Source organism: Benincasa hispida, chromosome 2 (assembly GCF_009727055.1).
Source record: "Benincasa hispida cultivar B227 chromosome 2, ASM972705v1, whole genome shotgun sequence".
In the NCBI taxonomy this organism is placed as follows: domain Eukaryota; kingdom Viridiplantae; phylum Streptophyta; class Magnoliopsida; order Cucurbitales; family Cucurbitaceae; genus Benincasa; species Benincasa hispida.
Window position 1 is genome coordinate 61,274,739 of NC_052350.1, and position 14,667 is coordinate 61,289,405.

The 14,667-nt window shown below is 32.6% G+C and overlaps 1 protein-coding gene across 3 annotated transcripts; it reads right to left on the minus strand.

The window, feature by feature from the left end:
• Positions 1-401: 401 nt before the first annotated feature.
• LOC120071054 (NAD-dependent malic enzyme 59 kDa isoform, mitochondrial) lies at positions 402-13,105 on the minus strand. Of its 3 annotated transcripts, none has more exons than XM_039023061.1 (20): positions 12,914-13,105; positions 12,593-12,725; positions 11,452-11,548; positions 10,607-10,725; positions 10,358-10,525; positions 9,968-10,096; positions 7,291-7,351; positions 5,946-6,049; positions 5,771-5,854; positions 5,585-5,691; positions 5,253-5,355; positions 4,117-4,224; positions 3,917-3,982; positions 2,937-3,009; positions 2,769-2,855; positions 2,285-2,339; positions 2,123-2,194; positions 1,688-1,750; positions 1,441-1,555; positions 402-754 (listed from the first exon to the last, which is right to left on the minus strand). In XM_039023061.1, the coding sequence occupies exons 2-20, from the start codon at positions 12,719-12,721 to the stop codon at positions 683-685; spliced, it is 1,812 nt and encodes a 603-aa protein (XP_038878989.1). In that variant the 5' UTR covers positions 12,722-12,725; positions 12,914-13,105; the 3' UTR covers positions 402-682. The 3 variants fall into 3 exon arrangements, with proteins under 3 accessions (XP_038878989.1, XP_038878988.1, XP_038878987.1); XM_039023060.1 differs by having other exon boundaries at positions 12,593-12,731; positions 12,914-13,104; XM_039023059.1 differs by having other exon boundaries at positions 12,593-13,104.
• Between the last annotated feature and the right edge of the window lie 1,562 nt (positions 13,106-14,667).

Genomic DNA, 14,667 nt, shown 5'->3' on the forward strand with positions numbered 1-14,667 from the left:
AAAATTTGATTGATATAGGTAAATTTAATACTATCATCCAACATTCCCATTCACTTGCAAGCTTGAAATGTTAGAAGATTTAATAAATGGAAACCAATATTAATTAAGGAGGAAATAACATTGTGGAGGTTTGAATAAACCTCCTAAACCACCATTCTAATATCATGTTAAATCACCGATTGACCTATAAACTTAGGGTGAATGTAAGTTTAATATTATTTCATTAACACTTATTTTCCAATTCCTATTTTTAGAATGCCTACCAGATTGCCTATCAAACACCCTAGAAAATGATTAAATTTAAAATTTTTAGCATAGCTCTAAGACATGGTATTAGAATAGGAGAAATAATACTAAAGGTTAGTTGTGAAATCAAAATTTGAATTAGAAGACCAATGGGGGGAGTATAAAGAGAATCGATGGCTATAGAGATATGAACTCTGAACATCTCGAGTCGCAATTGCATGATGATGTTTATCACCTTGAATACAATAATTTTGAGAATAATATATATATAACCGAATGGAATCCAAGCATGGACGTTTTCTTAGAATGCTTCAGAATAGAGAGACCTAATTCCTATGTTCAATTCTTTGGTCCCGACCCCGAGCTATGAGAGACAGAGATGATGATTAGTCTTCGAGGAGGAAAAGAAAAGGAATGATAGAGCTCAAAAGTATGCTTATTTTTCGTGAACAAGAGGGCTATAAATCGGAAACCACATATTGCGTTGGATGTATTCAATCGTCTCCTCCTGCAAAACAAGAAATAGACCTCAACAATAAACTCAAAAGAAACTAAAGCACCAGCCAGATTCCCCTGTTATAGATTCGAGAATTTTTTTTTTTTTTTTTTTCCTTTCCAAATGAGAATATAGATTTGAGAATTATCAAAGGGAACAAGTTGTTTCCAAAACTGTTTTCTGAAATTTGTGATGGAATGAATTTTCAATATAAAAACAAAAATTTTATTGTGCCTATTGAAATCTCTACATACAGATTCATGATCAGAAGAAATAACATTCATCCTCCTTTCAAGTGTCACTCTAGGAATAAACGAGAAGAATCCAATCAGACGAATTTCACACTAGGCCAAAGTCATTTACTCTAAGATGGATACCTTATTTTAAAGAAGCACAAAAAGAGGTGCTTTTATCTTTATGCCCAATATGAGGTTTACTTTTTTTTTTTTTCCCTTTAAAAAAAAAATCAATTATGAGTGTGACAGTGATGTTGTAGGATAAGAGTAACTTGGCCTATTTTTGTTCAAAGCTTTGATTGATTGGGATTAGGATTAGCTTCCTTGATTTATTAGGATTAGGATTAATTTTCTTGGAGATTTCTCTCTTATCCTTTAGGCCACGTCAGAGAGTGGAGATTCAAACACCTAATTTAGAAAAACAGATGAATAATATACAAGATGTGAGTGCAGTTTACGTACTTTGGCCATTAGCCTGAGCTCTCTAGGCCCCACATCACCATGGCCTTCTGCCAAATTCTCCGAAACAGCACTCCGCAGGACTGCAGCTCCGACCTCTGCTGTGATTTCTCGAATGCTGCAAATTGTATTTAGATATTTCGGAGGTTAATTCTTCAGTCAACCAGTCTAAACAATGAAGTAATCAGATTGTGTTGATTCAATTATATGACAATATGATGGAATATAAAACTGTGAATACTACTCCTACCTGTCAATCGATGGGTACAAAATCCCACTTTGAACTTCTTCATCTGTCATATAAGAAGCAAGGCTGCAGAGATAATATCATCATATCAGCACCTTGGAGATAAAATAAAACATAAATCAAGGATAACGATGTCAAAATGTTAAAAGTGCTAATATATATACACACACACTTTAGTAATCAAATTTAGTAAGATGGAAAATCTTGAGTAGAGGTTTTTTACTTTTGGAGTAAAACTATTGGACGGCTGTACGGAAAGGGATACAGCCCAACTTATCATTTTTTTCATAAGCAGTCTGCACGCGGTTTCACCAACCAAAAGACAAACTCTCTTAGTACACCATAAGGTTTTCGGCAGCAGATTAGGCATTTTTAACATCTTCCAAATTTAAAATTCACAAAAGAGATGATATTGAACTGCCAGATAGAGATTCATACCATTCTGCAGCTGCTTGCAACATTCCATCAGTGATAAAACGAGCACCTGATAGAAGAGATCCCAACCCAATCCTGCATTAAAATGATCAGAGTGATGGAAACAATTAACTCATAGAATTTTTACAAGTTCAATATAGCAGTGTTTAAAGGAAAGATACAGACCCGGGAAACAAATACATGTTATTAGCTTGATTTACATGGCCAAACTTTCCATTACCTGCAAGTTATTTCACAGAAAGTCATATTAAACTAATAAGATACAGGGCCAGAGTCCAAAACATAAAAAGCATGAGTGGTGCAATCCCATAGGGATTTCTTTTTTTCCTGAAAAAGAAACAAAGCTTTTTTATGAAGATAATGAAAAGAGACTAATGCATAGTGATACAAGTAGAAACCAGTAACGGAACCATAAATCAGGATAGACAGAAAAGATAAAGTACCATAGCAAGATCCAAAAAGGAAAAAACAAGAAACAAAAATACAACACTCAAGAGTGCCCAGTAAAAACAACCCAACAATGATAGATGTCCTGAATTAATAGCACTTCAAAGGATTTGGAAAGATAGCACCATAGGAAAAATTTTAATTGATTGTTTTCGTAGGGTGCCATCTTAAACATTTTATTTATCAGAAACATAGAAGATACCAAGAGCAACGTTCTCAAAAGGGCTTCCACTCGCAAAGACTATGTTTTCTCCAGCATACTTGAACGCATCAGCAGCAGTGCATTCAGCTGGTTGCGAAAAAACATATAATTAGTTTTAACAGTAAATAGCTAGTTAATATGAAAGTTATTGCATCCTAATAAACAAACCGTTCATGGTGGGATTTGACATAGCAAATATTGCAGGTTTACTTGAATCAGATTCTCGCATTGCCTTGAGCACCTAGATTAATCCCATCAAATATGAGAAATGGTAGAGGAAAGCAAACCCAACAATTGATACCATCGTATATGGTGTTTGCCATTTGCTAAATGGATAGAGGACAATGAGGTCTCAAGTTCATAGACTTCTGTCCTCGTAGTTGTAATTATGAGGACAAAATGTACATTAACAAATTATAGACTCACATGCATGTAATTTACTCGAGAGATGTAGAATTTCCTTTCTCCTACCTATCCTTCCATTATTTCCTCATTCGAATTTGAAATAGATTTCTTGAGGCCCGTTTGGTAACCATTTTATTTTTTGTTTTTAGTTCTTAAAAATTAAGCCTACAAACACCTCTAGATTTCTTCCTTTGTTGGCTACTTTTTACCTATGTTTTCAAAACCAAGACAAAATTTGAAAACTAAAAACAATAGTTTTTAAAACACTTGTTTTTGTTTTATGGAATTTGACTAAGAATTCAACTCTTATGCTTAAGAAAGATGCAAACAGGCTTAATTTTTAAAAATCAGAAACCAAAAACAAAATAGTTACCAAATGGGGCTTAAGTTGCTTATTTTTTAAAACAGGCTTAATTTTCAAAAACCAAAAACCAAAAATAAAATAGTTACCAAATGGGGCCTAAGTTGCTTATACAAATTTTTTGAGTACGTCTGGATGGAGATCAAACCTTCAACCTCTAGAGAGAAAGTTCATGCCAATTACCATTGAAGTAAGCTCATTTTGGCTGTGCTTATTTTTCAAATTTATAAGAACATAGTGTGAGCTAAAAGCATGGACGACTGAAAAACATGTGACATAAATGAAAATAACCTAAAGATCGTACATATTGTTGAGATAATACTTTTTGGAAGTTGAAGTAAGCACAAACTAACAACAAAAAGATAACTTGGAGGATACGTACCTCCTCATTGAAGATACCGCCAACTCCCGACAGACCAAGAAGAACATGGGGCCTGACCTTTTTCACCTGAACAAGGATTAAAATTTCATTCATAAGTCTCAATGGAGATGGTCAAAAACTATTGAAGAGTAATGGCATCCTCTCTATGAGTGCTGAGGAAATTAGCTCAGTAACCATGAAGGAAGTTTGAGAATGCTTACCACTTCTAGTAGATTGGCTCCTTCACTAAGTCCCTCAAGCTCTCTTGGGTCTTTAGCAAATGGTGCAGCTGCCGGATCAATATTTGTTCTCTCTTTTGTGATAAGGCCCTGCACAAAGACATAATTTGTTTTGCTCAAATTAAACATGTAACACGGAGTTAAAAATCTAGCAGCAGCACCCTGCTAAAATTCATTACATCACAGGCATTATCATGATTATAAGGGGTGGAGAGCAAATAACAATTAAATTCACTTCACAAAGATTAAAAAAACCCACGGTAAGATCTAAAATCTAAAAAGATAAGATCAATGTCGATTTCATAAGAAACTAATATTCTATAAATATAGCACTTGCACAATAGTTGACTTTTTTTGGGATCAGATATATGGAAAATAAATGCAGATAAAAGTCAAGAACAAGGAGGAACATTCTTCACAGAAAAATAAATTTTTTAAAATTTTTTAAAAAATTAAAATATATGTGTGTGTATATATATAATATTTAAAAAAAAGTATAAAAAAAAAGGTATTACAAGAAAGAACTTTACCTACAATATACCCTAGTAGAAAAGGCACGACAACAGTAATGACAAACAATTCATTTCCCGTTCAATCAAATATTAAACATAAATTTTATTCTCCACATCTTTTTAGAAGTCGAAAGTGAACGGAGGTGAGTTGAGATGCACTGCTTCAACATCTGCTTTGGCATATTCATGAATGATAATTTTTACAAGCTAGAAATTTGAGTAGTTCAAATGCAAACAAAGCAAGCCCACGGTCAAGCTTCCCCAGTAGGTCGATCATGCTACAGAATCAACCCACTGACTTCATGAAATTAATAAATGAAAGTCTAAGTCACGTAGGCAAGGGTGAATATATAAACTAGAGTAGAGGCATGATTACTATACCTGGCTACCATTACATAGCGTTAAAAGAAATGGTTTTTTTTTCAATTAATATTCAATTTGAAATCTACAAAGATAATTGGTCAGATAGATGAGATCAATCCATAGCATGAACACGGATCAGGCCAAATCCATGTAAGGAATATATAATTTGTAGAATAACTCTCATGGAAAACTAACCAAACTGATGCAGAAATTGATAAATGAAAGTTTGAAAGAGATTTTTACATCTTTATCTATTAGGAAAAATTGATTTCTTGCCATAGAATCACTGTTCCCTGCCATTCTCGAAACAGCCTGAACAGCCATGTTAAGAACGCCAAGCCCTGCACTGAAGTTGAAAGAGAAAGGAAACAAACAGCCTGTTGAGACAAATGAAGGTTTAACCAAAAGGATTGAACTATAGTTTCCAAAGTTATCATTCCTCTTATATTCACATAATGATAATAATAATTCTTCCACGCCAACCATATTTTGTTTCAACAAAGAAGAAAAGGCTTATTATCACTAAATTGTAAGCAGTATTCCTATTTCGAGTAAATGTCAACAGCTGACGATACCTTCCAGCCCCTACCACAACTATCTTTTGATTAATAAAATCCCTCAATGGCCGCCCTTGAGCTCTCACAGTTCCCAATAGTCCGGCGAGAGCAACACCAGCAGTTCCCTTTATGAAATGAAATAAATGAAAATGAATGTCCTTTTAAGCCATTATCTACCAGTTGAATAACGCAGCAAGTACTCACTTGTATGTCATCGTTGAACATGCAGAACCTCTTACGATAACGTTGTAATGTTTCAAAAGCCCATTTCATTTGAAAATCCTCAAACTGACATCATTCAAAATCAAATTACAGGGTTACGAGACTGATTACAGTGCAGTGAACGGTATTTAAAAAGTTAAAATCTTAACGAATAAACCTGAACAATAGCTTTGGGCCAACGTGTATGCACGGCTTCCATAAATTCATCAACAATTGATAGATATTCTTCTCCCTCCAGTCTAGGTTGCCGAAGTCCTAAATCTGCCATACTAGATCATGTGATGTGACGTTCTACGAAATGTCTAGAAGAAATAATGCATGGACTACAAACATTTAACAAAGTGCAGGAAAACAGACACAAAAGAAAGTAAGAACTGAAAAGGAAGAAATATGAACAGGAGAAAAACCCCAATAACTAAGGCCCCACTATCAACCATGTAAGACCCCCAATTATTCACACTTATGAGAGGAAGGGTAAGAAAGGTATTTCAGGTGGAACAAGTCGTTAGTGGAACATGGGAAGTTGTTGTCTGCAAGTGGGGACCACGAATCAGAAAAGGAAGGCCGAGGAGTAAGTGGTTAAGTAGGGTCTTGGGGTTATTCGGTTAATGTGAAGAATTTGGAGGAAGCAAGGTCTTCACAGAGAGAATTGTGCAACTCTCTCGAATGGTTGGGGCTTTCATTTTCATATTCTCATTTCTGTTTCCTGTTGCTGTTTCTTATCCTTGTTGAACTTGGAATATCTTTTTCCAAGAAAAACAAGATCCAGTGTTAAATATATAAAACAGGGGTCTTGCCTTGTTTTACTTGGAATATTTGTGTCTTGTAGGGTTTAGGTTTTACTGTGCGCAGGAATTGAGGAACCTAACAAACAATTTGGTTTTTAGCATTTTGTTTTTTAAAATTATTATTTTCTTATAACTTATTTACCATAGTTTTCATCTTTCCTAAATAAACATTTAAGTTCTAAACCAGATTCTTAAAAAACAAGTTTTTAAAAACTTCTTTCTTTTTTTTTTAGGTCTCAAAACTTAGCTTGGTTTTTTAAAGCACTTCTAAAAAGTAGATAACAGAATAAAGAAATCAATAGATAGTAGTGTTTAGGAACTTAATTTTTTAAAAGCCACAAACTATGAACCAAATGGTTATCAAACAAACCTTGAAACATAAGAGAAATAGAATAAAAAGGAGTTCCTAGTAAACCCAAATATGTCGAAGTTAAATATTTAAACAATTTGCAACCCCTTTTTTTATGAGAAACAAAGGATATCACAATTTGGAACTTTCTAGAAAGCTACAACCAGTAACTGGCTCCATATATCTACAAATCTCGGTATCACTACAAGTCTTTGCATGTTTTGTAGGGAGACAACAAATTTCTTATCTGACAAGGCTAAACAAGGACCTAAATGAGCAAAAGGACGAAATGAAGTGAGTTCAAGCACAATAAATTAGAAGGGGGATATGAAGCTAAAAGAAATGAAAGCTTCTCTTTCACTTACAAAGACGATCATTAAGTAACTTCTCATTGTTAGTACCAACATCTAGCATTACTGGAAGAATCTGTCATTTAAACAAGAGTAAACTTGTTAAAAAAAGGAACCATCACCACTAAATGACATCAGTACTCCTAGGTAATCTACAAAATTTAATGTAGAAAAGACTGCAGACTTGAGGGATAGACCCCACTATCAGGAGTACATGCTGGTAGGGGAAAAAGATATCAGAAAATTCTAAACATGGCAAAGTAAAACTGTCACTCACTTGGTTCTTACTTAAAATCACGTGTACATGTCAATGTTAACAAGTGCCTCATTCACCAAGCAAACCAAATTTCCTCTAGAAAATAGTCGAAGTAACATAAAAATAGTTTGATAGAATAAGGAATAATTAAAATTTACAATTCAACAATTTATTGTTGTTTTTTAGATAAGAGTTAATATCGCAGCAGGGGAAAAAAAAAGTTTAAGGGCTAGAGGAAAGGGACCTTCTCCACCCAAGAGATCTAATACAAAAGAACATTTTGTGTAGGCACTCCAACAAGAGGCCATGAATAATACATGCCTACATGGTAAAAAAAAACATACTGTACCTCTATGTTTAAGCATGTTTGTGGTTTAGTTTAACATTTTATCCTTCTACCAATTGAAAATTAACAATCCAATTTGACATAAAAGTATGGCCCTTCTCCTTTGAAAGCCTGGCCGAACAATAAATTCTCCAAACACATTAGAAAAACTTGGCGGCCTATATTGATGCACTTGAATCTCATGCATGAGATAGAGTCCCACACATTATTTTGGAAAGATCAATGGCTTAAAGAGAATCCCCTTACAGAACAATTCCCTCGCATCTTTGCCTTGGCTATCAACAAAAGCTCTTCCATTCAAAACAGTCCGGTCGGCTCCTCCGTTACAGAAGGAACTTTAATGTTGAGGAGGTTGAGGAATGGATTAGTCTCATGGATGGCACTAATGGGGTTCAATTGAATGCCCGCAAAGACTGTTGGGTTTGGAATCTGGATCCAAAGGGCAAATTCTCTACCAAATCACTTGCCCAAGAATTGAACGCATCACATGATGATCATATTACCCCTCTTCATAAGGAAATTTGGACTGACTTCTATCCCAAAATAATCAAAATTTTCCTATGGGAACTTGGTCATTGTGCTATTAATACATCTGACAAGTACAGCGACGCAACCCTCACATGGCTATCTCTTCTCACTGCTGCACTCTTTGCAAGGCAGCCTATGAAACTCCAAGCCACTTGTTTTATAGCTGTAATTTTGCTAGCAGATTTTGGAAGGAGATCACATGCTCCTTTGGCTGGTTGACTGTCCTACCTAATGAGATCATCCAACTTCTCAGATACACCCTCACAGGTCACCTCTCCATTAATGGCAACAGAACAATGTGTATGCACCTTATTAGAGCCTTTTTGTGGAGCCTTTAGATGGAAAGGAACAACCGTCCCTTTAACGAAAAAGGATGCACTTTTGATAGGGTTTTTTTTACCATGTTATCTTTCTTGTTATGACTTGGTGCAAATGTACGTCTTTCTATAGCTTCTATAATTTATCATCACTATTGACCAATTGGAGAAGTCTTTTGCAACTCTTTTGGTTTGGACATATTGCCCTTCTTTTGTAAATTTCATACATCAATGAAATTTGTTTCTTATTTTTTTTTTTTCAAAAAAAAAAAAAGACAAATTACAATAATCAAATTAAACAACATTTTTTTGTTTGAAACATAAAATACATAGCAGTTGATAAATTAAACTTGCACATAACTTTTTGGATAATTGTTTTAAAAGACAAATCTGCTGAAAATATTTTCAAGTATAGAAAATGTCACTGTTTATTTGATAGACAGTGACATTTTGTTATATTTATAAATAAGTTGGCTCATTTTCTTATATTTGAAAACAGCCCTAATTTTTTGGGTAATTAAAATTTTTGGTCTTTGAGGTTTAAAATTCAAAATTGCACAAACAAGTCCCCAACAATTACAAAATGCTCAATTTCAGTCTTTCTTAACAGTGCCATTAAGTTTTAAATCTACAGTTTTGGTCCCTCCTGTTTGGGGAAGGGTCAAAGAACAAGAAAAAAATATTATTTTATTTAAATTAAATTGATATAATTGTTATTATTTTTATTTTAAAAATGCTATGTCGATTAATCGTTAATTCTATTTACGAACTTTGTTAATAAGGGACCAGAATCAAATATTTTTCAAATGTTGGAGACTTGATTGTTCAAGTTTGAAATCAAGGGACTAATTTGACTCAAGTCTCAAACCTCATACACCAAAAGTGTAATTCACTCTCTTTTTCTTAAACACAAGTTAGACCTCTATGATTTGCAATTGCAGCATATTATAATTTTATCTTTTAAAATAATTTAATCAAATTTATGTTTGTAGTTATTTTAAAAGATAAAATTTCAATAGGCTGCTATTGCAAATCATGAAAGTCTTATTCATCTTTAAAATGAAAAATGAAAATCTACTCTAACCCATTAAACCTCTCATCAGTGTATATTGTATTTTCAGTTATCAATCCGAGAACAGATTGGATATTAAAGGTATAAATATAGGGACAAACAGAAGCACATAAATAGGCTCAGACAAGCCACAGTCATAAACAACTGCTCAAATACTAAAAGAAAAAGCATACTCTTTGAGGGTTAATGCCAGCAGCAGCAACATACATATCCAGCTTTCCTATAGGTATTCCTATTCCCTGAACTCCAAGGTCACCTAGGCCAAGAATACGACTTCCATCTGTCAGGACGATCATGTCAACCTGCAGTTGGAAGGAAAAAATAAGAGGAACTTTATAAAAAATTAATAATTAAGGGATAACAATAATCCAATTGCTAAACAAAACATTATTCATTTTGCTTTGAATAAGCATAGTGCATAAATTAATAGACAATTATCTCAATGTACAAATTGTGTCGAGCTATCTTGGTCTCTTAAACAACTTAAACAATCAAATTGTTTCTTATAAGAAAGAAAAAGAAAAAGGATGAGAAACAAAATGATTGTTTCAAGGTCAACAAACCTGCTGTCCTGGCCAATTATAAATCATGGACATCATTTCTCCTTTGTCTTTTGCACTGAAATACATTCCACGTGGACGTCTGAATAACCCAGAATAGTTTTGACAAACTAATCCCACTGTAGGTGTGTATATTATTGGAGCAAAGTCTTTGATGTTATCAATAAGGACCTAAAGTGAAAAAACACTAAAATTGGATCAGAACAAATATTAATTTACAAGCATCTAAACAACAATATTTTTGCAACTTACACGATAGTACAGTGTCTCATTCCTATCATGCAATCTGTTTAAGATCCTCCATTTCGCCAATGAAACAATACCATCTGGTTGACCATGAGTATTCCTCTCCAGCGACCGATATGATTCCACTAACAAATTGAACAAAGAGAAAACATGCAAGAGACATTCAAAGAAACAATCTTATCTCTAAGCTGCTAGGGATTGAAATTCTCCCAGAATACTAAAAGAAATCTGTATTCAATCCCAAAGTTGCTATTACAAGAATTTTCTTAGAAGAGAAACAAATTTGATTAGTGAAATAAAATGAGCTTTTTGGCTCGCAACACCAAAATGTGAATTACATGAAAGATCTCCAATTGGATATCAAAGAATCTACAAGAATTCAAATTCTTTTATAATTATATAACTCCAACAAATTGCAATTAACTCAACTTGGAGTGGGTTCTTGTAACTATGACAGGAGCGATAGAACAGCGTTGCAACTTTTCACCTAATCAAAATAAATGTTTCTTTAAAAGAAAATTTGTGATTACAGGGGCAATAACCTACTATTAAGGGTTGCCAATGAACCAACTAGTGGCATTTAACGAACAAGAAAAATAATAACGAAACAACAAATTAAACAGCTAAACAACTAGCAATTAACATTTAACAGCTAGCATAGCAACTAAGTGATAACCTACCAAACAATTGCCTAACTAGACTAACTGGGAAAGAAAGGTAAAATGCAAATCTTTTAGTATAGCAATATTCTTGGTTATCTATTAATATGTTTCTTTTTTAAGGAATTCATACTAAGTCATTTTGACGATAGAAGACAAGCAATGAAATTTGAAGATCGAGCATAAACTTACTGAAACGAGCATATTGCTGTTCAAATGATATCACTCGTGGAGGAAGGAGGCCACGGATTCCTAGACGGTCTCTTTCAGTGAGAGGAAATCCAGTATCCTGCTCTTTCAAAATAGAAAGGGACAAATGTAAAGAGAGTTGCACATGAACATGACATGATATTATGCCAGATACAACCATGGGATAAAGAGAGTTTTTCTTTTTAGAAACATAAAAGGAACAGAGATTTGGATACTTCGAACTTTTCAGAATTTAATAAACAAAAATAAAGGAGCAAAATACATACTGATAAAGAATTTAAATGCAATGATCCATCATTGATTTCCTTGTGCCGCATAAACCTCACCCAATCAGAGAATAAACACCCGTCTTAAAAGGAAGTCCCAAAGGGTATTTATAAATGAACTTTTTGCCTTTTATTAGTATAACTTTTTATTATTTAAAGTTCAACCATGAGTTGAGGTGGGAGATTCGAACCTCTAACCTATTGTTCAAGCGAATATGCTTTAACAACGAGTTGTGCTCAAAATGGCAATTGTACTAACAAATAGACTTTAAAAGTACAGTAACTAACTAGAGCTTGATTCATTTACCATGTTAAAAACATTCTAGTGTAAGTAGATAGTTCATGAATATGTTCCAATCATCACCCTGACTAGAGACGTCTTCATGTCTGAAGACACCAAGAAATCCAGTCCTATCTTCAAATTATAGAGCACTATATATTCGTATATCATCCAAAACACTTGCATTCGTCCGTACGTATACCAGAATATAAACACCAATGCTTAAATTTCATTAATCGTACTGAACAAATAATTAATTAATTACAATAAGAAAACCGTCTTTGAAATAATAAAACAATTCTCAAATGTACTCCTTACCTAAGCACCTTTGTTTCTATTAAAAAAACACTTTTGGATTGTCTTTTCAACTTTTGAGTAAGAGAAACTGAAATTATTTCTACTTTTGAGGGAGAAAATACAAATCAAATTCAACTCTTTCATTAATCGAACCCAAACTAGCGCCTACAAACAACTAGACGATAACAATACACAAAAAGAGAAAAAACAAAAAGGATTTAAACCAACAGAGAAACTAACAAACATGAAAAGACCCAAGAAAACAGAAGAAGCAACAAACCTTGTTGAACCAAGGATCATGAAGAATATCGGCACCGCGCTTATGGACAATACAAGGACCAGGAATCGCAGTCGATAACCGCCTAGATCGGCTCAAACTCGCCGCAGTAAACTTCGCAAGGTTCCACATCAAACTGGATCTAGGAAAAAAATCAAGAAACCAGAAACAAAATCCAATCTAACTATCAGTAAACCAAATGCAGCAGTGCCTCAAATCCAGTACTCTACTTCAAGTCTCCAACCAATCTTCCAAACATAATTTTTTTATTAAAAAAGTAAAAAAGGATCCAAAAGCTCGTGGAATTGACAGTGTAATTCGAACCAATGCTAGTTGAGTTGGGCTTTGTTCTTCCCAGTTGAAACACATAAAAGTTGCAGTGAAATTATAGCGGAAGCAGTTGAAGCTGTTGAAGAATATTGGAGGTGGAATGGGACTGGGGAAATTCGTTCTAAAAGGAATCGGGCAGGAGAGAGAGAGGTTTTTTTTTTTTTTTTTTTAGTGAAATAAGAGAAAGGTTGTAAGCTATTGCAATATATTAATAAAAAGCGTCAAATATTAACTTTCTTTATTTATTTTATCACTTTCTTAAAATACGTGGTCTATCTTTTTTGTCCGCGAGAAGTAGTTGAATTATTTATAAATATAATAAAATATCATAATATACAGTATATTTGGTTAGATTTAAAAATATTTTTAATAGTTTTATCATTTATAATAATTATTCTATTTTTTTCTTACATGATGATACTTTCAATTTACTACATAAAATTTGCTAGGGTGATCTTAATTTAATAGTAGTTAACAAATACTAAAAAAAGGATAATTGACGTAATCTTCTAAAAAAAAATATAATACTACTATAGTACATATTATTATCATTCATTATTTGACATATCATTAAATGATTTATTAATTTATTATTTATTTATTTCGTGAACCCTAGGTAATTCTTAAATGTTACTTTTGTGGCAAACAATCAACTGAAGTCTCATAGTACTATAAAATTTCTTATCTTCTACCTTAGAGGTTGGAGGTGTGATTCTTCGTCCCCACAATTATTGTATTTTTTAAAAAAAACATTGCTATATGAATTTTGGTTTGTAACGATATGGTCTTGAAAAATTTTCACATATAGAAAAAATGTCAAACTATTTACAGAAATAGCAAAAAAATACTGATAGAAGTCTATCAGTGTAGACTTGTATTAGTTTCTATCACTATAGTATCAATGATTGACTTCTATCAGTTTCTATCACTTATAGATACTAATAGACTTTTGTCAATCTCCTTTATCAATGATACACTTCTATAAGTTCTTATCACTGATAGACTCATATCCGCGTTTATCAGTGATAGAATTGTATCAGTTTTTATTAATGATAAACTTCAATCTGTTTCTATCATTGATAGATACTAATAAACTTCTATTAGCCTCTATCAATCTCTATAGAAAAATATCAGATTTTGTTATTTTGTGTAAATAATTTTTCTTATTTTTCTATTTTTGAAAATCCCCTTAAAAGTCTCTCTATTTTGAAATAGTAACAATTTAGGTCTTGTTTTATAATATTTTAGAATTGATAATTATTTATTTTTTGTTCTTTATTTTAAAAATATGTACTTGTTTTTATGTAATTTCGTAATCATGATTTTCATAATTTTTGTAATCATTAACATTTTAATTATCAGTCAAATTCTAAAAAAACAATTTTCTTTTTTTTTTTTTTCAAGGTAAGCTTATTAATTTAGTAAAAAAATATATGTTTTTAGAAACTACTTTTTTTAGTTTGCATTTTGAAAACAGTTATAAAATATAAACACCAAAACATAGAAATCCATAAAAAGTAGTATTTTGAGCATATTTTTCAAAAACAAAATTTGTATTTGTGTTCTTACAACTTATTTGCAATAGTTTCACATTTTCTAACTAAATATATATACTTAAAAGCAGATTCCAAAAACAAAAATAAAATTTTAAAAACTATTTTTTAGGCTCTCTATTTGTTAATTATTTGATTTTTGGTTTTTAGTTTTTTAAAAATTAAGCCTATAAACACCATTCCACATCTAAATTT